General features: G+C 46.7%; 1 protein-coding gene across 4 annotated transcripts in view; it reads right to left on the bottom strand.

The window, feature by feature from the left end:
- The window catches only part of rgs7a (regulator of G protein signaling 7a), a 46,832-nt gene that overhangs the window by 5,202 nt on the left and 16,422 nt on the right, over positions 1 to 25,208 (bottom strand). For all 4 annotated transcript variants that reach the window (XM_076038273.1, XM_076038275.1, XM_076038276.1 and 1 more), the window contains exons 2-9: positions 15,377 to 15,473; positions 8,428 to 8,478; positions 3,155 to 3,261; positions 2,840 to 2,891; positions 1,855 to 1,919; positions 1,379 to 1,455; positions 1,084 to 1,165; positions 6 to 80 (exon numbers count right to left, since the gene is read on the bottom strand). In XM_076038273.1, the coding sequence (XP_075894388.1) occupies positions 6 to 80; positions 1,084 to 1,165; positions 1,379 to 1,455; positions 1,855 to 1,919; positions 2,840 to 2,891; positions 3,155 to 3,261; positions 8,428 to 8,478; positions 15,377 to 15,473 (606 nt within the window). The remainder of the gene's footprint in view (positions 1 to 5; positions 81 to 1,083; positions 1,166 to 1,378; positions 1,456 to 1,854; positions 1,920 to 2,839; positions 2,892 to 3,154; positions 3,262 to 8,427; positions 8,479 to 15,376; positions 15,474 to 25,208) is intronic.

Raw genomic sequence — 25,208 nt, 5'->3', positions numbered from 1 at the left:
CCTACCTTCCTGGTTTTGTGAGGGTTTTTCATTCTGGACGACTTTTTTATGTCGACTTCTGTCGTATTCACACATCCAGGCTATTTAGGAAACGAGGAGAAAAAGGGAAAATTACCAGTGGATCCACCCAAAATCAAATTATCAACAGCTTTGGCTGTTTGCGCGCCGCAAATTTCACCGCCGTTATGAGTTTCGGCTAATCAAATTCAGTGCGCGAGGCACGTGCGAAGGGATCGTGAGAAGTCTCCCGGACAATGTGACAGATGCTGGTTAATTAAACATGCGATGTGCCAGCTCTGGGTGAAGAAAAAAAAAACCAACCCAAAAAACAAAAAAAAAAAAGAGCCAACCTGTGGGGAAATTAGAATTTTTAATGTGCAAATTCTTGCTGATTAAAGCAGCGGTGGAACTCGGGGAGCCTTGCAGAGGAGCAAAGCCTAAGTAGCCTGACAAGCGTCGCCGTGAAATTTGAATTAATATTGATTCTGCCGCTCGGAGGACGCACGCATTGTGCTCCTTTTCCAATTAAGCATGGAGCGGCGGCTTCCAGGAGAGCTGGCGAGGAGGGGGGGCTCCAACCTATTGGGGGGCGGTGGAGCAATGGGGGGGGGATTAATTGCTAATGCTGAGCCAGTGTTGGGCGGCTGGAGGTGAGGAGCAGCGGCGAGGCCGATGCGTTGTGACAGATATCGATGTGACATTCAGCGCACGTGGCGACGCAGGAACTCGGCCGAATCCGGCGAGCTCCGTTGCTACGTTTTATGTAACGCGTCTTTGGTAAGGTTAAACTTTCGGGGGACCTCGGCTCAGTTTCTCTCGCACGGCGACGATGACGGAAATGTCAGCCGTCCCCACGGCGAACGTGGACGATCCTGGCGGCCGCCGTCAGAAAGTTACGACGCGTCGCGATCTTCTTTCGTTTGTCCGTCTGAAGCCCTTCGGGCGCCATGAATTTTTGATGCATGCGCCTCCGAAATTCTTTTCAAGAATTCAGCATTCGAAGATCCTATAATTGCATTAGCTCCTGGACACTGAGAGGCTCAGACACGCCTCGGCTGGGAGAACATCAATAAATTCACCTACCACTGGTCTGTGCACGTCCCAGAATGCTCTTTCCTGGCTGTCGAGAATTTTCCTCTCGATTTTGTCTCTCTTCTTGTCGACTCTGATTGGTAGGAGTGGGGGGGTGGGGGGATTGGGGAAGGAGTTGAGAGAAGTTTGATTTTAAAGAGCATGTCGGTCATTCTGGCTTTCGTCTGCCGCCGCCGTCATTAATCATATCTTGGAAATAGCGGTCCTGGCAATCAGAGAGGAGTCGTGACGCTTGAGAGAGTAGCCTCGCTCGTGATGGCTCGGTGCGGTTTTGATTGAAACTTACTTTGCTTGTGCTTCTGCTTGCATAAAAATGAACTCCCATTTCCGGGCGAAAGCTCTCTGTAGCCTCGCTAAGCTCTCCTGCAAAGGGCAGGACAAGAGAGAGAGAAGACAGAGGACAAAACAATAGCAAATCAATTCAATCCGTCAAAGGCCCCATATGATGCAAATCTCACTTTTTTGTTTTTTTAAAAAGCCTAAATTTGCTAAATTATCATGTGGCAGTGGGTTGGAAAAACAAAGATCTGACTCCAGTGTGGGACCTTGAGCCAATACTGGGAAAAAAAAAACAGCTTGCTTTGAAAAAAGTTTTCTCATTGGTCCCAAGGTAGGAAATGCTTTTATGAGTAAACTGTAAACAGGGTTTTCTTTTTTTTTTTTTTTTTAAGAGGTACAGAGTTTGAGAAGTAATCTGCAAACACTGGAGTCCAGGACAATCTGCAACCTACGGGACCTTTAAATAGTCTTTGCTGCACTCACCGCTTCGTAGTCTGCGAGCTCCAGCCGTGCTTTGTTTTGCATTGTTCTTTTGCAGAGGTAAACAGCTGGAGGACGGACAGGCAAAGAGAGCGGGAGAGTGGTTGTTAATAGTGAAGGGGGGGAGGAAAGGTCCCAGCTCAGGTTTTAACGGCCTTAAGTGGCCCTTCGTTTAGCCATTTAATCCCCTCAAATGCACGTTTGCGCCGCACAAAATCACAAAGGTCTTCCGCTGTTGCGCCGCCGCGTCGCAGTCCCTGTTAAGTGTGAACATGATATATATTTATATATTTTCTTATGTCTCCTGTCTGCCAGCCTCATCCCTTCCGCTGACCCTCACGCAGACACCCTGTTATTCTATTAAACTGCAGAGTCAAAGACACTCTAACCCCGCACCCCCACCCCCTCCCCACCCCGCCAGCCCCGTCCCCGAGCACTCACAGGATTATCCCCGCTGCGCGCATTAGCATTAGCATTAGCGACTCCATCTCCTCCTGTCCCACAGAGCGCGCGGCTCGTTGGCAGACCTGCGCAGGCTGCGGCCGTTCGTTCACCCCTCCACCCGAAACCAGTTTTTGGCATGATGGAAAGTTGATCCGCGCTCAGCCGTGGGGACAATGGAAAAAAGGCTCGTCGTCTGATGCGTCTGCATCAGGCGCCAAAATTAGGACAGAGAGCCAGACGGAGACAAGTCGACGCTCCTGCACCACAGACCCGCCCCGACTGACTGAAGCTCCTGCAGCGGGGAAAACGGGACGCCTTGCTGCACTCGTGATTCATCTTCACAAATCAAAGATGCATCATCAGTGCACACGTATATTTTTATGTACGTATATATATTTGCACGCGCATCACAGAAAGTCCTCGTCGTGTGCGCCCGCGGTGCAGCTTGCGTGACTCAGTGCAAGCAGACGGTGGGTCGGTAGGTCGGTCGGTCGGTCGGTAGGTAGGTTGGTAGGTAGGTCGGTAGGTACGGCGGATCTCTCACCATAGTCTGTGTTTTCTGGTTCCCAGCAGTTTGATGGCCAAAAGTATGGAGTCTGAGAAGAAAGAGGGGACACTGTGTACAGCTTGGCACAACCTGATAGGATTTGTTTTAGTTTAAAGTCATGCAGGAGGCTGGTGGAGTGTGCAGACAAAGCATCTGTCACGGTAAAAACTTTTTATTCCAAGTGCACGAGCTTCTCTCGGCCTCTGCTGAGGTCTCACATCAGCATTCTCCATCCACCGGCCGCGAGATGTACGGGATGACCTCAGACTGTGAGCCAATAATATTAATGAAGTGCATTTGCGCTGCTCTTACCTGAAACCTGTAGAAAGTGCCGTCGTCTTTGAGGGTGAGGACGTGGTCTGAGATGGGGAAGAAGTAGCCGTGTGCAGCCATGAGAGTTCCTAGGTGAAGAGCCTCGACTGGAGAGAGGGGAGCACACAGAAAAAGAAAAAGAAGGCCCTTCAAGTCTTTGTTAAAATATGTACACGGGTGGGAAAAACAAGTGTGAACCGCGGTGGCTGCAGGAAGGAGGTTTTGCGAAGTCCTTTGCAGGTTCTTAGACAAGTGATAATTGTCTGAGGAAAAATGTGTAAAAGAAAAGTGTGATCGGGTGGAAAATAAGACGCAAAGCTTGTCGCAATATATCCTCGATCATTAAAAAAAAAAACCCAACCTGTTATGCAAGTGATTATTTTACAATCCTGTGCGGTTCGGAGGCAGCGGTGAAAGGAAAAGTCACGGAGAGCAGAAACAGTGATGAGTCAAGTAAATAGGATAAATGGGATGTTGGCGCAGTGCTGGCAATGATGCGTTTTATGTTTTATTGTTTTTAATAACAATCAGATGAACTAAAACAATAACATAGCTGCTAATTCTTGTTTATTGGTGCCTTTTCATGTGACTAGATGAGTTTTTCCTCTTGCGTTTTGATGGAGGGCCGAGGTTCAGGAGGGTTTCACGGTCATAAAGCAATGAAATTAAAAAGAATCATCATTCGAGATTCCAAATCCCTGCTAGTTAACTTCACCTAAAAACTGTTCCATCCATCCATCCATCCATCCATGGAAATACAATCAGCCAGAACTGAGCTGAAACCAGCACTTGAGCTCTTGGAACAGGCTGATATTTGTGTGGTGACAGGTGGGCGGGGCAGGTCTCTCATCCAACCAATCACCACAGCAGGGGGGTCTCTGTGATTCGCCGGCCTTCAGCTGCAGAGGCGGAGCTCGGCCGTCGGGTTACCTGGTGTTGTGCCCTCCCCACCCTCGGTTGGCTTTGCTGGCGGCAGCACACGGCCGAGCGGAGAGGTGGAAACAGCTGACATTATGAAAACATGTAATCATCTTCATTAGCTCCACATTATTTCCCGCCGCTCTTCTTCTCCAACCGCCCTCGCGGTGCCACTCTCTGTTATTTATGGTGAATGCTCCTTCATTTTTGCCGTTGTTGTCGTTGGGTCAGGGGGAAATTCTCTGGCAGCGCGTTATTTTCTCCGCTGTAGGTTTCACTCCCATGTTTCAGGGGGCAGAGGTCACGTCTGCTGCCGCCATTAGGGGAGGGTACAGGAAGCTCAAAGTAATAATTATTGTTATAATGACGACTTTTTGGAGCTTTGGTTTCCATCCTGGACTCTGGCTGAGCAATATTGCACAAGAAATCATCCCCCCTTTCAAAAAAGAACCAAAATAAACTACAGATCTCCAGGGGACAAGTGAAATGAATCCATAGTAACAAATCAGGCTGGAATTAATTAATAAACACACACACAGTCACCCAACTGGTGGGGAAGCGACAGTGCTCCTACCCTGGAAGGGGTATCGCCACCCTTTGTGACATCACAAAGGGTTAATTTTCCTCTCTGAAGTCCTTTTCTGGTGTGGGAACGGCTCGGAGGCAAATATTATTGTTGGAAAACGCCGGTAAAGTTGAACTCAAGAGCGCCGTCTCTACCTGCCATCAGATTGTCGGCCGAGTGTTTGATGTGAAGCTCAGGGGAGGAAACTGGAAGCTTCAAGTCAGAGTGAACTGGCAGATAAAAAGCTACTTGATTGGTTCAAACAGGCCGGGCTATTAATGCTTTAACAGGAGGATGTTTGCTCTCATGAAATATGCACAAATCTGCGCACACACCTACACACCTACACACACACACACACACACACACACACACGCACAAACATGCACACTTCCATAACCTCATATTCATACATACCTGATGCATCTGTGTGTAAGATAAATATAGATTGGCTTTTTCCACACCACTGGGGTCACTGGCACTGGCACTGAGAGTTCATGGTGTGTTTGTGTGCGCGCGTGTGTGTTTGTGTGTGTGCCTGTGCGCGCGTGTGTGTCTGCACCAGCTTCATTTATCAATAAATCATGACTCATAACTTATTCAGAACTGTTTACTTATAAACACGCCCTTTTACTTCTACAGCAATATAATGTCCCACGTGAATTGTTAAATATCTATATATACAATTTACTCTGCTGTTTTTTAGTACTATGAAGTCTGAAAGAGGATAAAACGATTACCTCTGTGCGTGGGAATTGTCTGATTCTTGCTCATAAATATACTTTTTTACTTATTCACAACCCTAAACCAGTAATTGTTGTGTTTGGTGTTTCATAAAGAAGAAAATCAAATCAACAAAGCCTGAAAAATCACATCCACAGAGCAGCGACAGACTTCAAACATGGAGGGGTCCTGCGTCTGGCTGCGTCTTTGCCAGTGTTCACATTAAGTGCAGTGAATCGTTTATATTTGCTTCATTTATTTCTATGCTGTTGGGTGGATGTTGGATTTCGCAGTGGCTGCAATACATCATCGCACTTGTCTCGCACCGACACTCCACTATCTGCAGGGGAGTTGTTTGCATAAAAGAAATTTAGCGCGAGCGGAGCACCGACGGCTAATTTAGCATTCACAGCAAGCGTTTTAAATTTCTTTGCACGTGTGTGGACGTGTAATATATACATGCGATTCGATTTTTCCATTAGCAATGAAAAAGATTAACAAAGGCTCTGGCGTCGCTGTCGTTTAAATATAAGGATCAGGCAACAAGGGAAGCCGCTGCCCCACACGAGGCGCCGCTCAGGGTTTCCATACGCTTCATAGTTGACTAAACCTTGGACTGGGATTAGTCGGCTTCTCAAGAAAAGGCCATCGTTGTAGTCCGGAGGGGGGGGGGGGGGGGGGGGGAAGCATCCGTATGATTTCATCATAACACCAGCGCGATGCCAAAATAAGCCGACAAAAACTGGAGCCCTGCCAAGTGGAGTGTGGAAGATTTATTTCCGCCGATCCTTTTATTCCACGACAAAGGAGGCAAAGTCGGCGCGGCTAGTTGCATTTTGATCGTTCGAAAAACCCGAAAGAAAGTTGACGCAGATAACAACACACATACACACACACAATATGACACATATAACACATAATAGGATATCCTGTTGTAGCAGGAGTTGTTGCGTCTTTGTAAAAAAAAAAATTAATCTCTCCAATTATTTCCAAAATTAAATATTCGGCTATTAATCATGCATTCTATTACTGCAAAACATTCACATATTTTGTGTGTCTCTTACAGCTTTCTCTCTCTCACACACACACACACACACACACGCACACTGGAGACTACAAGACGGCTGTGCCGACAATATGCCACTAGCAAAAACAAACAAGCTGAAAAGCCTTAAATAAAAAATATACCCCAAAGTTTTAGAAGGCAGGGATTAATGCCGGCTAATCGAGTGCCGTACTGAGTGAAAATAGGATTAGAGGCAACTCAGAATGCAAAATGGGACGATAATGAGTTCATCCGGAGTGCATCACCTCGCTGTATCTGTGGTGTTGTTGAGTTTAAAAAAAACTTTCAAGTCACATCCCAGTTTGTTTTTGAGCTCATTTGCTTGGAGGAGATAAACAGGCCGCTGACAAGCAGCCAAATGAATTGCATTTAGACGTCTGTGTCAGTCAGTCAGTCAATCAGCCTCCCTGCTAGTGGCTGGGCCTCGCCGAGCATTTTAATATCTGTTCGAAAGTTGATTGATGGATGACTCGCAGGAATATTTGCTCATATTAAACACCAGTCTGTCACGTCTCTTGGCGTCATTTGTTTTGCAGCTTTGTCTGATCTTGATTTAAGGGTACTTGCTACCGTTAACTTGTTTATATTAGAGAAGAAGGTGATCAACGTGGGTCAGTCGTCTGGCGTCTGTTCTTTGCTGTTAACTAGCATCCCAGCAGGGATGGTGAGTCATCAACCAGTCAACAGCGACGAGGAATCAGGGCTCATGAGTCAGTGATATGACTCGCCCATCAATACTGTGTTCCCCCACAAGTCGCCTTTTTTAAAAAAAAATATTAGTCACCAACAGTCGCTCCAACACAACATGTAAATCCTTCACAGAATCGGCAGCAGCAAAACATTCTAAAATGCAAATGAAGCCGCACACAAAAGGAATGCGACGTTGTGAGTCAGCGAAATATCACAACTGTGAACTGGCTGCAGGCACACAACCGATTAAAACGAGCCCTCGAACGCGCGCCCACGCACACCAACACTCCAATATCCAGCAAAGGGACGCAAGCTGTAGCTTTGTGAGAGGCTAAGCCGAGTTGTTTACGATCGCACGCAGGTTTTCTTTTTCGAAAAAAAAGAAAACAATCATCGCTTTTCTTTTGTTCCTCGGGAAACGCGAAAACATTTGCGCTCAGAAAGTCGACTGATTAGTCGCTCTCCGCTCTCATCGATCCTTGAAAACCAGCAGGGCAGCAGCACGGCAAGAAATTAAACCGTGGAAACAAGCACAACAATGATATACAATTTAGCCTTTAGAGCAAATTAAATTAGGACGAGAGTTGACACCTAATGCTGCTCTAATAGATCACCGCTCCAATGTTGCCATGGCAGCAGTAATTTAGCTACGGGCTTCAACTTGAGCACTAAGCCGTTTTCCTTTGCGTTTTGTCAAGGAACTCGATTAGATTAAAACCAAAATAGCTACAAGTGGTTCCAAAGTGCTAATTAATAACGAGTGATTGTGCAATAGACTGCAGATTTCTTTTTCCTCACAGTGGCCACATTGGCAAGAAATACACGGGTTATGAAGCTATCCAGTGAAATTTCTCAGGGTTCTGTTCTCCTTGGGCCAAAAAGTGCGACCGTAACGTTTTAATCTTGGTCGAAAACAGGCATTTTGAGGGGGGGGACAACCTTTATTTCCAGTTATTGCCTCTTAACCTCTTATTGCTGCAAACAATCTGTCCTCCAAGTGAATTGAGGGCACGGAAGGTTCCGTTAGCAAGTGGAAAATGAAGAAAATGTGGCACTTGACTAAAGGACTAATTTAATGTTATACAAAGCTGAGTTCTCTGACCTTTTGCTAGAGGAATGATAAAAGAAAATGGAGCTAGGAAAGTAATACACGCAAGTGCAAAAAAAAAAAAAAAATGTATGGCAAAAGTTATAAGACCTTTCATAATACAACAAGCAAGCAGTTTTTAAAGAGTAAATTTACACTGGGTTATGCTATGAGATAATATGTGCACATATTCGGGAATGAGGGAGCCGATTGGCTGGTCCTACCTTGGTCTTCGATGTCCAGGTTCTTGATCATCCACTGTACAATATCAGAACCTGGAGCAAGAGAAGAGCAGAGGAAAGAGACTCAGGCAGCAGCTCATGTATATTCATCGCGCTACGACACCTTTTTTGCTTATAGATGCAAATAAAAGGGGAGATAAAAAAGCAAAACAATGACACTCATCCGCCCTTTTCCCACCTCCCCTCATAATCACAGTGCATAGCAATTCCTCCTCGCATCGCACGTCGTGGGTGTTTAATCGCCCATCCATTACCAAATTTTCTTCTCTGACAACCTCTCCACGCAGCGGCCCATTAATATAAATGACCGGAGAGGTGCAACGGCATAATGAAGCCTCCATTGTGTACAGAATCAACCGTGTTTGTCAGGCCGCGTCGAAACCAGAAATATTATCTAATACAATGAGAGGGAGCATTGTGTGAAACAGTCGAGGCCGCTAAACGCTTAATCTATGCCATGCAAGTCTATGGGGTGAAAAGTCAACTTTGTCCTAGAGACATGGGGCCACTTGCAGGTTCATCGGGATCCCTCAAGACACAGCCACGTCAAATTTGGGGCTTTTAGCCCATGAGGAACCCCGAAACCCTAACCCTAATTCCAGCAGTAACCCTAACCCTAATTCCAGCCTTATCGCTAACCCTAATGCCATGCAAGTCTATGGGGTGAAAATTCAACTTTGTCCTAGAGACATGGGGCCACTTGCAGGTTCATCGGGATCCCTCAAGACACAGCCACGTCAAATTTGGAGCTTTTAGCCCATGAGGAACCCCGAAACCCTAACCCTAATTCCAGCAGTAACCCTAACCCTAATTCCAGCCTTATCGCAAACCCTAATGCCATGCAAGTCTATGGGGTGAAAATTCAACTTTGTCCTAGAGACATGGGGCCACTTGCAGGTTCATCGGGATCCCTCAAGACACAGCCACGTCAAATTTGGGGCTTTTAGCCCATGAGGAACCCCGAAACCCTAACCCTAATTCCAGCAGTAACCCTAACCCTAATTACAGCCTTATCGCTAACCCTAATGCCATGCAAGTCTATGGGGTGAAAATTCAACTTTGTCCTAGAGACATGGGACCACTTGCAGGTTCATCGGGATCCCTCAAGACACAGCCACGTCAAATTTGGGGCTTTTAGCCCATGAGGAACCCCGAAACCCTAACCCTAATTCCAGCAGTAACCCTAACCCTAATTCCAGCCTTATCGCTAACCCTAATGCCATGCAAGTCTATGGGGTGAAAATTCAACTTTGTCCTAGAGACATGGGGCCACTTGCAGGTTCATCGGGATCCCTCAAGACACAGCCACGTCAAATTTGGGGCTTTTAGCCCATGAGGAACCCCGAAACCCTAACCCTAATTCCAGCAGTAACCCTAACCCTAATTCCAGCCTTATCGCTAACCCTAATGCCATGCAAGTCTATGGGGTGAAAATTCAACTTTGTCCTAGAGACATGGGGCCACTTGCAGGTTCATCGGGATCCCTCAAGACACAGCCACGTCAAATTTGGGGCTTCTAGCCCATGAGGAACCCCGAAACCCTAACCCTAATTCCAGCAGTAACCCTAACCCTAATTCCAGCCTTATCGCTAACCCTAATGCCATGCAAGTCTATGGGGTGAAAAATCAACTTTGTCCTAGAGACATGGGGCCACTTGCAGGTTCATCGGGATCCCTCAAGACACAGCCACGTCAAATTCAGGGCTTTTAGCCCAAGAGGAACCCCGAAACCCTAACCCTAATTCCAGCAGTAACCCTAACCCTAATTCCAGCCTTATCGCTAACCCTAATGCCATGCAAGTCTATGGGGTGAAAATTCAACTTTGTCCTAGAGACATGGGGCCACTTGCAGGTTCATCGGGATCCCTCAAGACACAGCCACGTCAAATTTGGGTCTTTTAGCCCATGAGGAACCCCAAAACCCTAACCCTAATTCCAGCAGTAACCCTAACCCTAATTCCAGCCTTATCGCTAACCCTAATGCCATGCAAGTCTATGGGGTGAAAAGTCAACTTTGTCCTAGAGACATGGGGCCACTTGCAGGTTCATCGGGATCCCTCAAGACACAGCCACGTCAAATTTGGAGCTTTTAGCCCATGAGGAACCCCGAAACCCTAACCCTAATTCTAGCAGTAACCCTAACCCTAACCCTAATTCCAGCCTTATCGCTAACCCTAATGCCATGCAAGTCTATGGGGTGAAAATTCAACTTTGTCCTAGAGACATGGGGCCACTTGCAGGTTCATCGGGATCCCTCAAGACACAGCCACGTCAAATTCGGGGCTTTTAGCCCATGAGGAACCCCGAAACCCTAACCCTAATTCCAGCAGTAACCCTAACCCTAATTCCAGCCTTATCGCTAACCCTAATGCCATGCAAGTCTATGGGGTGAAAATTCAACTTTGTCCTAGAGACATGGGGCCACTTGCAGGTTCATCGGGATCCCTCAAGACACAGCCACGTCAAATTTGGGGCTTTTAGCCCATGAGGAACCCCGAAACCCTAACCCTAATTCCAGCAGTAACCCTAACCCTAATTCCAGCCTTATCGCTAACCCTAATGCCATGCAAGTCTATGGGGTGAAAAGTCAACTTTGTCCTAGAGACATGGGGCCACTTGCAGGCTCATCGGGATCCCTCAAGACACAGCCACGTCAAATTTGGAGCTTTTAGCCCATGAGGAACCCCGAAACCCTAACCCTAATTCCAGCAGTAACCCTAACCCTAACCCTAATTCCAGCCTTATCGCTAACCCTAATGCCATGCAAGTCTATGGGGTGAAAAGTCATCTTTGTCCTAGAGACATGGGGCCACTTGCAGGCTCATCGGGATCCCTCAAGACACAGCCACGTCAAATTTGGAGCTTTTAGCCCATGAGGAACCCCGAAACCCTAACCCTAATTCCAGCAGTAACCCTAACCCTAACCCTAATTCCAGCCTTATCGCTAACCCTAATGCCATGCAAGTCTATGGGGTGAAAAGTCAACTTTGTCCTAGAGACATGGGGCCACTTGCAGGTTCATCGGGATCCCTCAAGACACAGCCACGTCAAATTTGGAGCTTTTAGCCCATGAGGAACCCCGAAACCCTAACCCTAATTCTAGCAGTAACCCTAACCCTAACCCTAATTCCAGCCTTATCGCTAACCCTAATGCCATGCAAGTCTATGGGGTGAAAATTCAACTTTGTCCTAGAGACATGGGGCCACTTGCAGGTTCATCGGGATCCCTCAAGACACAGCCACGTCAAATTCGGGGCTTTTAGCCCATGAGGAACCCCGAAACCCTAACCCTAATTCCAGCAGTAACCCTAACCCTAATTCCAGCCTTATCGCTAACCCTAATGCCATGCAAGTCTATGGGGTGAAAATTCAACTTTGTCCTAGAGACATGGGGCCACTTGCAGGTTCATCGGGATCCCTCAAGACACAGCCACGTCAAATTTGGGGCTTTTAGCCCATGAGGAACCCCGAAACCCTAACCCTAATTCCAGCAGTAACCCTAACCCTAATTCCAGCCTTATCGCTAACCCTAATGCCATGCAAGTCTATGGGGTGAAAAGTCAACTTTGTCCTAGAGACATGGGGCCACTTGCAGGCTCATCGGGATCCCTCAAGACACAGCCACGTCAAATTTGGAGCTTTTAGCCCATGAGGAACCCCGAAACCCTAACCCTAATTCCAGCAGTAACCCTAACCCTAACCCTAATTCCAGCCTTATCGCTAACCCTAATGCCATGCAAGTCTATGGGGTGAAAAGTCATCTTTGTCCTAGAGACATGGGGCCACTTGCAGGCTCATCGGGATCCCTCAAGACACAGCCACGTCAAATTTGGAGCTTTTAGCCCATGAGGAACCCCGAAACCCTAACCCTAATTCCAGCAGTAACCCTAACCCTAACCCTAATTCCAGCCTTATCGCTAACCCTAATGCCATGCAAGTCTATGGGGTGAAAAGTCAACTTTGTCCTAGAGACATGGGGCCACTTGCAGGTTCATCGGGATCCCTCAAGACACAGCCACGTCAAATTTGGGGCTTTTAGCCCATGAGGAACCCCGAAACCCTAACCCTAATTCCAGCAGTAACCCTAACCCTAACCCTAATTCCAGCCTTATCGCTAACCCTAATGCCATGCAAGTCTATGGGGTGAAAAGTCAACTTTGTCCTAGAGACATGGGGCCACTTGCAGGTTCATCGGGATCCCTCAAGACACAGCCACGTCAAATTTGGGGGGGCATGAAAAATCTTCTTCCTCCAAGGTGGGGCGTGACAGAGAAAGTTTGAGAACCACTGATCTAAGGTGCAACAAGTCTAGAAAAGATGAAGAAGTCCAAACAAAAAGGCAGCTGTGAGTTGTTTTTTCCTCCGTTTCCCATATATATCATATATATATATATATTTTTTTTTTTTTTTTGGGGGGTGGGGGGGTTTGCAGGAAGCCATTTTTGCAATTTCATCTCCTCCAATCTGAGAGAGCTACACAATCATTTCCGCATCACAGGAAGCCATAACAGCATCCTCTGGCCTCCCTCCGGCCATTTTCACACCCCAGCCACGTCACGTGACTTTGGCACTCTGGCTAAATATATATCTTTTCCCCAAACTATTATTGCTGCCGCCGCCGCCGCCGCTGCTGACAGGTGAAAGTTTTGCGGAGGAGACGAGAGCCGCGGAGAGAGAGAGAGAGAGAGAGAGAAAGGGCGGAGACGAGGTGCGAAAGGCAGACGTGAGGGAATTCATGCAGCGAGAGAGTCGTTCCCCGTGGCTGCCATCTGTCCGTCACGTTACGGCTGCGTTTGTCTGCGGCTCATCTCTCGCTCCTCTCCCTCGCCCCGCCGTCTCGCTTGCCGGCAACGCCCTTCGTCGCACCATAAAAGAAACACAATATAAGAACAGGAAATAACCCCGTTGAGATTTCCACTGGATTAACACCATTAATACGAGCCAATTTTCACACCACCAGAGGTGACCCACTTTCTGGGAGACATGCGAGGTAATCCCCTGGCAAGCCTGTTTTCCCCCGAATCGCTTCACATCGCACCCTTGAATCAGGCTGTTTATTTGTGGAGAAGTTAGCATGTGGTCACAGTGTCACAGTGACTGCAAAGACAAGCCACAATGACAGATTTACATTAGCGCTAACAATGTCAATCTGCAAAAAAATTTAAATCTAACAACTCATCAACATAAATTAACATTTTTAATTGGAGCTCACAAAAAAGATCAACAGTCGCAGCAACAAATGTAAATAGTGAAGTGAAGAACTCACAAACAGTGAGTTTGTTGGAAATCTTGCTGATCTCAGAAACTCTAATAGAAGCGTATAGATTTCGCAAACCAATCGGTGTCCTTTAAGTTAGATAGCACCACCTGCAGACCTAGCTGCTTAGCATGGATGCTAACTTATGAGACCAGGATGACATTTCCCAGAAGAGACAAACACAGAACAGCACTGAATGTTTTTCAAGGTGGACGCGATGGTCTTACTGCCAGCTGGTTGGCACAACTCACTGACGTGCTATCGCTACCTGGCTAAGCTAGCGGTGCCAAATATGATCGGTCTGCTTGAATTTGACAGGCTCACGTTTGTCCATTCGCCTTCCAGAAGTCGTGCCTCCCTTTTCCAAACACCTTCTATGGACTCTTTTCCCAGAATAACTGGAGACAAATCCCTTGGATTCAGAAAAACATTCCGCCTGGCCACAAATAAATAAGAAACTGCACATTCACACTCACACTGAATGTAAATCTACTTCAGGCTTAAACCTATACACGTCGCACATGCCTCTACATTATTACACGGAAAAATATTTGGTATCACGATTCAGATGGATGAAACCGGGATGCATTTTATTAGTGTGCTCTCAGTGGTGCAGATAAAAAATAAGGCACGCTGCAGCAACCTGGTTATGTACCCGGGCATGTTTTGCTTACAGATAGGCTGAGTGCCTCACTGAACACAGGACGGCTGGAGACTCCCTGCTGCCGACTCACAGACAGTGAGGAGTATTAACTAAGTTTAGCTTTTTCTGTCTTTTTTTTGAGGTTTGGAGGAGCTCACAGCAGACGCTAAATGTGTCTTATTGCTAGGAGTGCGGTGAAGAGCGTGAAGGAAGAGGTGGCAAAGTGCATCACTATCAGAAGAAAATAAAATGCAGTGTGTGCTGGTGCACAGCGGAGCTTCCAACACAAACCATCTGTTCTCTCGTGGTTCCAGTCAGTAGCCCGTGTCGCTGTTTCCTTGATGTTACATAATATCAGATTAAAAAAGATGAAACAGAGACAATTTCTATCTTTTTATTGGCCAGATGCAAAAAAACGACTGCGGCCCCTCAATTTTTTTTTCTTTGCTGTAAACGAACGCAGAGTCCCCGGAGCGCTCTGTTTACTGCCTCCGCTGACGTCATCAAAGCTACGTTTCGCAAATTGTCTGTGTCTGATGTCGGTTTGTTTGGCGCTCGCTGCCAACCTCTCCCCCGACTACCCCAACTTTTTTTCTTTTTTTCCCCAAATCTGTACTTCATCACGGTCGCCCTTGTCAAAAGGGGCCGGAACAAATCGCTGTTTGTAATAAAGCCTCAGAGTCTGGCCTGCTGCTGGTGCCTGGAGGCCAAATTGTTCCAAAAAAAAAAAAAAGCAGATTTGTGCAGACCATGGGGGAACAGTCGCTTATAAAACAAGATCACAGCAAGATTTGTGACCATTAATCTATAAGTAATTGTTTAGAGAGTGGATATACAAAGCTGCGAGCTCCAGCCCTTTGATCAGGCTAAATTCTTCTCGCATAAACAGCTGCAGATGCTAATACAGATGACAGCCGCGGCTGGAGGGGCAGGTGTTGAGCAGGCCATACATGTTCTGGCACCATTTCACAAGAATGAATCAGCAAGGACGGAGGAAGGAGAGAGGAGGAGAGCAGCGACCGAAGCCTTACCTGAAAAAACGCTGGGAATCTTGGTTAGAAAACTTTTCACCGTTCGGATGGGGATGCCGTTCTTCTCGTCCTGCATGCGCGCTATTACTTCCTCCATCTGGAGAAGACAAAGGGAGGGAAGAAAGATGGAAGAGTGAACTTTTTTTTTCCGTCATCCTCTTGCCTAAGTTGGCGAGGAGGTTGCGCACGAAGCAGAAAAAGGAACAAACAGTCACAAACAGGTTCCTGTAAGTGTGTATGTGTGTGTGAGAGAGAGAGAGAGCATCTCATTAGCCAAATCCCTCTGATTCGTCATTAAAACCTGGCATCAAAGTGCACTTAGTCATTGAGGCCTAGGGGTAAACCAATAAATATCTTGTGACGATATGTGTCAGTACAAACGACGAGCACATGAGGGGGAAAAAAAGTCCCTAAAAAGATGTTAAGGACAGAAAAAAATGTGTGTTCTTTCGCTCAGGGCCAAGTGAGTTTTGAATTAAATGAAAAGCTGCACAGAGGGAGGGAAAGGACACACACACACACACATACACACACACACACGTGCGCACTGTTGCCGAAACTCTTGTCTGGGACCGAATCACACTGGCACTTGTCTCCAGGGTCTGGCAAGGCAACACAGAGGCAGCCACGTTTCCCAGAAAACACAGACGGGAGCAGAACGCTGAGCAGAGCGCCGCCCTGATATTTCAGCTGGATCAGATGCCAGCGAAGTTCCCAAGAACTCTGCCCCTACAGTCACAGTGCACACATGACGAGCGTGTATACGCACAAACACACACACGCTCGCGCACACACAAAAACAAGCAACAACACAATAAATTGTCTTTTTTTTCTTTTTCTTTTTTTTTTTTACAAAAAAGAAGGAAGAGTTCCGCCCTCGAGCCGCCTGTAAAGAATTTAATGAACCTGAGAGTTAGGCGACTTAAATTTCCTGTTTCTTTCGCAGCCTTTTTTTTTTTCCCTTTTGCAATTTTGTCACACAGCCAGTTAATAAAAGAATTATCACCTGTGATTATTCAGACAGGAGCAGCGAAGGTCCCCTGAGTTTTATTAAGGCACGATTATCAGTTTGAACAATGATTAAACACTAATGAAATGGACGTTGTGACGTCATATCTTGGCTACAGTAGATACGCAGTGGAGCAACGTGGCTGCCTCCTCCCAACCTGCTCTGTATGAAAATAGAACGAACGAAAACACAAGTTATTCATTTTTAGTCTTTATTCATTGATTTAGTGCAAACACATACAGTTGTATTTTCTACGCTGGAAATGTTACACAGCGGGACTTCAGCGGTGTAAAATAGAAGACGGTGACTAGAAGTGGTGGGCGAAATGCGACGAGTGTCACTTACAAACAACACAAACAACTCCAGTCCAACACCGACGAGACGGAGATTGCGCTGATTAGTAAAACACTTTGGTGCGACTTCTTTGGCGCGGGTAGCTCACGTGCGCCGACGCGGCGCCGTAATGTAATAATAATGAAAGCATGTAGTTGATTAAATACCCCGAGGCTAAAATTGTCCCAGTTAGTGACTGGAGAATATTTGATGAGGATAGATTAAATAATTCCACTCTGTGTGTGCGTGTGCGTCTTTGTGTGTGTGTGTGTGTGTGTGTGTGTGCATGACAGACTCATTTATATCCACCCATGAAGGGATGTCTAGAAAATGTATTCTTGCACTAAGTTTAAACCTATCAATTGGCTTCTCCCTTTTTTTAGCCACCGCTCCTTCTTTCTCTCCTCCTCACACACTGATGTCTAAGTTGGTCCTCCGAGGCCCCACGCTGGTCGATGTCTGCACCTCAGCGGTGAACCTTATAAAAATCGGCAGAGGGAGAGAAAAAACGCCGAGTGATCCTGACCGATTCGTCTCGCAACCCCAACCTTCTCTCTCTCTTTCTCTCTCTCGCCGCGTCTTTCTTCTCCCCCTCCGAGAACCGAGAGGCGGCCTCGGCAGCGAGACACAGAGCAAACAAGGACAACAGCAGTGGCGGTGATCGATACTTCACACACTCGCTGCCGTCTCTACAAACCCGGGCGCCGCCCACACGCGGTAAAATGCCACCAGCATGAATATTCAGGATCTGGAGCGCTCTTCAAGTCTGGGGTTGCTGCGCGGCGCCGCGGCACAGGGAAGAGAGGAAAGTCGTTTTCCCACAAGAGAGAGCAAAAGTCTCCCTCTCTCTCTCACTCTTCGTCCCCCATCCATCCATCCATCCATCCATCCATCCATCCATCCATCCTCCCACCCACCCGGAGCGGTCTGACTGCATCGTTGCAGCCTCTTTGCAGAATAACAGCGAGTGTTTTGGCTGCGTGACTGACTCACGGTGTGATGATGGCTACTGGACTCGGTACATGCAGTGCGAAAGCAACAAGGGCTGCGGGCGTCCGAAACCTGGCAGGGTGGGTCTTGGTGAGAGTGGGAGGGTGGGTGGGGAAGGGGTGGGGAGGGAAGGGAAGGGGAGGCGGAGATGCTCAGGGCGCCTGTCGGAATGTTCAGAGGCATCGTTGGAAGCCAAAAGCCTTTTTTTTTTTCCCGATACAGGTTTCCAAATCAATGGCGGCCTATTTGATTTATTTTAAGCCCGTGTTGTAAGTGCACTATTAGGCGCGGCCGTTTTGGGGAGAAATGAGGCGCTGCGAAAATCAGTTAATGCAAAGGTTTTCGTCTTTAGCTGCCGTGCGATGCTGCTCTCGACGCCGGCGGTTTTCCCTCGGATCGGCTCATTTACGAGTGATCGGCGTCGGCTCTCCCCGCAGTTAAGCGGGCAGGTGGAGGAGAAGCCGGCTTGCTTCTGTTTCCATCTGAGGTTGTTGGTTGTAAAGACAGAGGGGGGATCAGTTTCCGCGGGGTTTGTTTCTCAAGCAGCTGTCGATACTTAAACAGCAAACAAGGGTGAAAAACACCTTGCAAATTCTCCAAAGTCAGATTCTAGGTGGCTAGCACAAGTGGCTAGTGGTTAGCCTGGTCGCTAACGCTTGAGGCTTCCTATTGGTGCACGAGGCGGCATTAGCATTAGCATTAGGTACGTACTGTGTTTTTGGTCAGTGCTAAAATAGTGACTAAGCTGTAAATGATACATTGAAAAATAAATTCCTCCATCCATCCATCCATCCATTCATCCATCCATCTTCACCACTCATCCTGCACTCAGGGTCAGAGGGACACTGAAGTCTATCCCTGCTGTGATTAGGGTGGAGGCGGGGTTACACCCTGGACCAATCACAGTGCCACACACATGCATGTCTTTGAGCTGCAGAAGTGGAAACAGCCCACACAGAAAACTGAAAAGTAGTGTTGGGCGGTTGGATGATCCGAATCGCAGCAGAGAGTCGGGAAGAACTCTGGATTTATCCAGAGCGTAAGCAGTTCCAAACACAAAGCTTAATGGCAGTCAAAGGATTTACTCTCAGGTGGAGAGTTTGAGTTACAGGCAAGCGAGGTCGATTAGAAATCTCGAACTGATCCAAGACTACGAGGACGAACCCAGTACAGCTGAAGAAGACAACGCAGCAACACTCGCAGCTGGGCTCAAATAGACGCTCATGCTTTACTCTTTCAAGTCTCCAACTTTAAACTTGGTTCCTTAATCCCCAGAATCCATTAAGTGTAAACTAAAGAAGAACGGGAAGGAAAGGTAATTCTTTTCGTATTAACATATACGTATACGTATAAACCTGGGAATCAAACCCACAACCTCCTTGTTACAGTTCAGACTACAACACTTTGTTGCCCTGCACAAGCAATTTTAATATAATCAAGCAATCATTACTGTTGCAGTCAGAAAACAAGGGTGGATTGTTACAAGGGCTGCTGCCAGACTCAAGGTGACGGTCGTGTTCAGTTGACCGACGGCGTGGCGGTGAGTTCATCCTGCGTGGTCGCTCGTTCCTATCAGGGAGCGACGCTCGCTCCTGCCGTTATTCAGCTGAGAAACTCGCCGCCGCGGCTTTAGTCTGCCGGTTGCAGATGTTGCAAAGAAAGAAAGAAAGAAAGAAAAAGAAGCAAACCTCACTCTGTGTGCTGAAAGCTCTCCTTCCCTTTATCTCCTCCTCTCTCACCCCCCTCCCTACCCCCCACTGTCTGGTTGCCGGCACTGTGACGGCTTGAATATTACCGCGCCAGATGCACAGGCAGAAGGGTTTTACCTCCGCAGTGTTATCCAAGGACAAGTTCTTTTTATTTTATTTTTTTTGCGCGCTGCCAGGGACCGATAGCCCCCCCACAACTCCACCCCCACCCCCACCCCCGCCCAAAACAACGCAAAGGGAGTCGCATCGCTGCGGCTCTTATCGCCGTGTCACGCACGGAACGCTGATTATCTGTAACCCACCCCCGTGAGAGGATCCACGCGCACACTGACAGCAACGCACGGGCGCGCACATGCATTATGAAAAGCTCCCTGGATATTCAGGGGCTGGGTGGGCGTGTGTGCGCGTGTGGTTATTGTATTTTAAAAAGGCACAACATCAAAACAGGAGACTGGGAGACTCAAGTCTGGCAGCCCGAGGCGGTGCGAGAGCAGCCTAAATAGAACCCGCGGCTTTAAAACCGTGACAGCTTGACTCGGGGAAAAAACAGTCTCCGCAGCTGCTTGATCTCGTTTCTCTGTGAACTGTGGCGCTCGGCTCCGCCGACGGCAGCCCCGGCGCTGAGAGGAGGAGGAGGAGGAAGAGAAGGGTGGGTAGTTTTGGGTTTATGTTCAACAGAAGAAGAAGAAGAGGCAGAAGAAGAAGAAGAAGAAGAGGAAGAAGAAGATGTATAAAACACAGATTGAAGGTCAGCGTTTAGCGGGATCAATATTATGACAACAAAGCCACTTAAAGGTCTTTGCTGCTGATGCTGATGCTGCTGCTGGCGCTGCATTAAAGCGGCAGTAGAGTGGTGTTGCCACAAATGACTCAGAGGTCTTGTTAAAAAAAAAAAAAAAATTGCATAGAGATAAAATCCATAAGCGCACTGTTGTTAATGGAAAACTTCAGGAGTGAAAGTGCACGGGCGTGCATGCAGTGCCATACCGGAGAGGCACTTCCTGGTTGCAAGGTTAGCCAAACCTCCTTCGTCATCCTGGTGACATTGAAGTGGGAGAAAATGTGCCACCGTGCTCTATATGCTGCAATAAAACGGCAGAAACTTGGTGCAGCGGAGCCTGAAAGCACGCTCCAGGTGGCGTTTGTGTGTTTTCCCATGATTCCTCAGCCGGCGGTGCACTTCTGTCAGGTTTTCACTTTCCGCAAAGCAAAAAAAAGGAAAAGGCCTGGCGGCCCATCTCCCTCTGCCTCGCTGTCTGATGGTGAAATATTCAAGTGATGTTGTGCTGCCTCCTCAGCGCTGACCCAGATTTAGACGGCGATGAGAAAATCTGAGAGTCTGATGAACTTCAAGAGAAAAAGAAAACTCTTTCTTTTTTCAAACGGCTTTAACTAGATTCTCTCCTGTTATGTAAGATATTAAACGTCTGAGACAAAGCCCGTCTTTATTTCAGAGCAAGGGATTTTTTTTTTCTCCCCTTTGTAAGCGAGTGGCATTGAGCCGTACGCAAACACGTCAAGAAAAAGAAAAACCTGTTTCCTGGTGCCTGTTCAGAAATCTAGAGGACGACGTAGAAGAAGAAGTAGAAGAACTTTGCCTCAGGTTGGAGATGGAATATTAAATCATTTGAATAAAACTTTAAAGGTCTCATTATGTCAAACTGACTTGGTGCCTATCCTGTCAGTGAACTCCCCGGGAATCAGCCAAATCCATCCGTTGCTTCCTTCCGTTGCCGGCTGCACTTTTCAGAAAGTGTGTTGCAGGCTGTTCTGGCCACGCGCTCTTTGTCATTTCACAAAGGGCACTGACACTTCCCCCAGAGGGATAAACATGCTATTTACTGGAGACCTACGAGGAGTTGTTTTTTTCCAGTCGATTAACCGTGCAAGGCTGCTCCACTAGCATTAAGAAACAATGAATATATATCAAGGCTTTTGGAGCCTATTACTTTGGGAACTTTAACCCAAAGAAAAGCACCAACACTGCTCTTGAGTCTCAGAGGGAAATCACTGCTGATAAATTAGAACATGTCAACAAAATGAAATATTATAATGGACAATGTATCCTGGCTGCACATCTAAGACAAGCTGATAAGTGGGTGTTGGAGTTGCACATCTTATTAACCCCCATAAATCCACTTTACAAAATGTCCATCTACTGACTAACTGGTCTGTAATCCCTCAATAAAAGAGACGTCTCACATATTTCATATTTGCCTCAGATCTGGTTTATAAAGTCTTTGAATGCTTGGAAGTTTTTTGGGGTTTTTTTTATCAGTGAAAAGAATTTTCAAAATGAAAAAAATGAGCTGACACAAACTTTATACTAAAGAAAAATCCCCCAACTAAGATCCATTTGTCTATTAAATGCATCTAATTTTCTGTCACTGCTCATCGAGTACTTGGGGTGGCGGCGGTGCTGGACCCAAACCAATTGCAACACAGGACTGCAGTTGGTCCATAGATTGATATCGGCAAAGGATAAGGCCTAAAAAGAAGGAGCAGAGGGGCAGATTCAACACTAAAACACAACACAATCGACTGTAAATGCCGTTTAGAGAACAACAAGAGGAATTCAAATGAGCGGCCCGACTGACGGAAACATTCTTCCGGCTGAATACAAACTCAGTCCGACACTTGGGCCCTGCAGAAGTGCAGCACTGCACCACTTGGGTATTCAAAGTAAAATTACCCTCTGGGTAGGTGTGTGTGTGTGTGTGTGTGTGTGTGCGTGTCTGTGCGTGTGTGTGTGTGGAGGGGTAAAGTTATTGAGTTCATGCTGACAAGGTTGTTGAATAGATGCCATGAATCTTAAGTCTTGGAGTTGCCACAGCAACACGCTCTGTGACCACTATCACAAGGACATCTATGGCTGCACGCCATTGTTCATTCATAAGACTGAATGGAAGTGCGTGCAGAAGTAGTGTGTGTGTGTGTGTGTGTGTTGGGATGTGCAGGCATGTAAAAGGACGGTTGAAAGGCGTGTCCGTTTGCTGCCCCCTATTTTGCTTGACCTGCGCTGCATAATAAGTTGCAGTGCGAACATACAGTCGTATTGAAATTTTATAGGAATAAGGGGAAATTACTGCAAATTCATCTTGTATTATATCAATATTTTAATGTTTCTTTCTACCTGCTGTCAGGTCATCGATGACTGAGCATGTTTGTTTTTTTTTGTGGAGCTCGCATAGCTGCAGTCAAAGCAGACGGCCGCCCACCACAGTCGGGGTCTGCTTGAGGTTTCTTCCCACTGGGGAGTTTGTCTTGGCCACTGTGGCTTCATGCTCACTCTGGAGGAAGCAGTTGGTTTCTCTTTGGTTGCGCAAAGTGCTCTGAGGCGCCTTGGGATGTGATTTAGCGCTTTATAGCTACAATTTTTCCGACCATGGAGGGACGACAGACAGTCTGTGACACAACGGGATAAAAATACCAAACAGATGCCCAGGTGACTGCAGCGCCTGGAGAGGTGGCAATTAACTTCATCGAAAGTGAGGCTCCACTCCATACGCTGGCAGGCAGAGCGCGACACAAACCAGTGATTATCCATTTAACAACATCTGCACTTTGCTGCGTGATACACTCTGCTGCGTTGGGCAATTCTTTAACACCCGCCCGCCTCGTTGTCCAAAATAAACTGAGCCATCGTTCCGCTGATGCATCCGTTTTCTTTTAACGGCTACATCACCGCTGCTCTTTTTCTTCCCCACCTTGTTTACATATCATCCTCTGATGTTTCTTTTTTTTTTTTTTTTTAATTTACATCCGTAAAGGTAAACATGATCAGGCAAGGCGGCCCTGCATTAGCGGCTCGTGCTTCTATTCTTGCGAGCAGCACGGATCTATAAATTTTTCAGATGATGATTACTCCTCCTCGCCTCCACTGCCTCAGACCGACCGTCGCTAATGTCTTTTTTACAAAGCACCAGTCGCCACCATCACGTTCACTATTTCCATAATGGACGAGCGGCATAAGAACGGCCTGTGAGCTCCGGCTGTAAAACACCTCGCAGCAGTGCTGGTCTCAGCGCATGCAATGAAATATGGATTTTTTTTCCCCCCTCTTTACATTCTAATGGGTTGACAGTAAGAGGATGTTGTCGACTATGACGGTTTTTAAAAGTTTCTCGACGTTGTCTGGACGATTTTCCTCTTTTGTTCTAGTATATGAAAACACAACTGCAGGGATGCAAGACCTCTGGTTTCCAATGTGTTGATATGGACTTGAGATTCTCCAAGTGGCGTCCTGACTTTTTTCCTTTACATGTTAAAAGCACCGTGCACTTGGTGTTCCTCCCAAATAACTGAAATCACTAAAGTAAGGCTACCACTGTCTGACAATAAAATGAAAACTGTGAAATAGAACATATAAAAAGTATGAATGTTTGGCCAATAACAATCAAAATTGTTGCCATTGTTTACATGGCCAGCGAGGAAAATCTGCTGATGTTGGAGTATTTTTAAGTGTCTTATAAAAGCAAACTTCACCAGTGGGAAATAATGTGAGAATGTTATTATCAAAGGACTCAACCACCAGAAAAATAGAGAGGAGGAAAAGTGAGAGTGAGGTGAGGTTACACAGTCGTCTGAAGAAAAAGAGTGAATCTTAGCAGAAAATTTCAAAATCACACCCGCTTTGTACAACTTTCCCGGGTGCGGGGATGAAAAAAGTCAGAAGTGTTTGAACTTTACTTTCAAGCTTTTCCATAACTGTATCAAAGACTGACACTCTGGAAGTGTGAGCGCTTATGCAAATTCGTACATTTCGCTGCGTGTCAGTGCCTGCACAGACTGGAACGGGCGTCTTTTAGCCAAACTTTGAGCAAATGTGGTGAGGGGTCGAGGTAAAAACACCTCACCTCACCTTCAGCCCGGTGGTGCGCTGGAGGTTTTTGTGAAACCGACCGCCCTGGTTGGTCTGACAAAGCTTTTCAGGAGGCCAAACAAAGATAAAAATGTTTTATAAAACAGCACAACAACATTTAATTTTGTCTGCAAGAAATCAGCCATTATTAATGAAATGGCTTTTTTTTTTAAAAAAAATGCTGTCTTGTGAAAGAATATATGACAATAGGCCACCAAACAACATCAATTTCAGCCGGATGATTTAAAGCATTATCCAAACTTTGAATCGTGCCTTAATGCAACCATTAGACAAGTTTGCTGGTTCACCATTTTTGTGCATCCCAAGCCAATTTATGCTCCTCAGACGTTACTGAACAAAATAAAAACCTGAATAAATAGACAAACAGCCGTGTTGTGGGTTCCTTTTACTTCTTTAAAGGTAATATTTGAAAAAGAAATATCCTCCAACGTTTGGTCTTCTCACCAAAATACTTCTGACAAAAAAAAGGGCCCATTATTTTCTAGCTGGAGGTGAAATAAACAAAACTCACCGGCAGCACATTTGCATGTGGAACAGCGGAGGCAGCAGTTGCAAAAGTCCATCATCTGTTCTTTGGTCGGCTCCCCGTATTATCATAGTTCATTTAGCGCGCTTTCCAGATGGCTGCCAGCCAATACGTTACATCCACAGCGGCCTCCTTCGCAGCGCTTTGTCAACTTCTGGCAGCTGTTTTTTCTCCTTTTTTTTTTTTTGTTAAGGCTCATGTTGGAGCCCCTGCCCCTTACCCCTCTACCACCCTATCCCTGGAGAATGATCTCCCCTGGTGTTATGGCTGCAGAAGCATGCAAAATACCTCCCCTGACACCTCAACATTGTTCTCCCTGAGGGACATCCTTCTACCAGGAAGGAAGGAAGAGAAAGAGGCATTGAATCATGAATGAAAGCCAG

Source organism: Nelusetta ayraudi, unplaced genomic scaffold (genome assembly GCF_046127955.1).
Source record: "Nelusetta ayraudi isolate G7.1 ecotype Tasmania unplaced genomic scaffold, CSIRO-AGI_Nayr_v1 ptg000056l, whole genome shotgun sequence".
In the NCBI taxonomy this organism is placed as follows: Eukaryota; Metazoa; Chordata; class Actinopteri; order Tetraodontiformes; family Monacanthidae; genus Nelusetta; species Nelusetta ayraudi.
The sequence above is the reverse complement of the archived record's forward strand: the minus strand, read 5'-3'. Positions and strand labels throughout refer to the sequence as shown.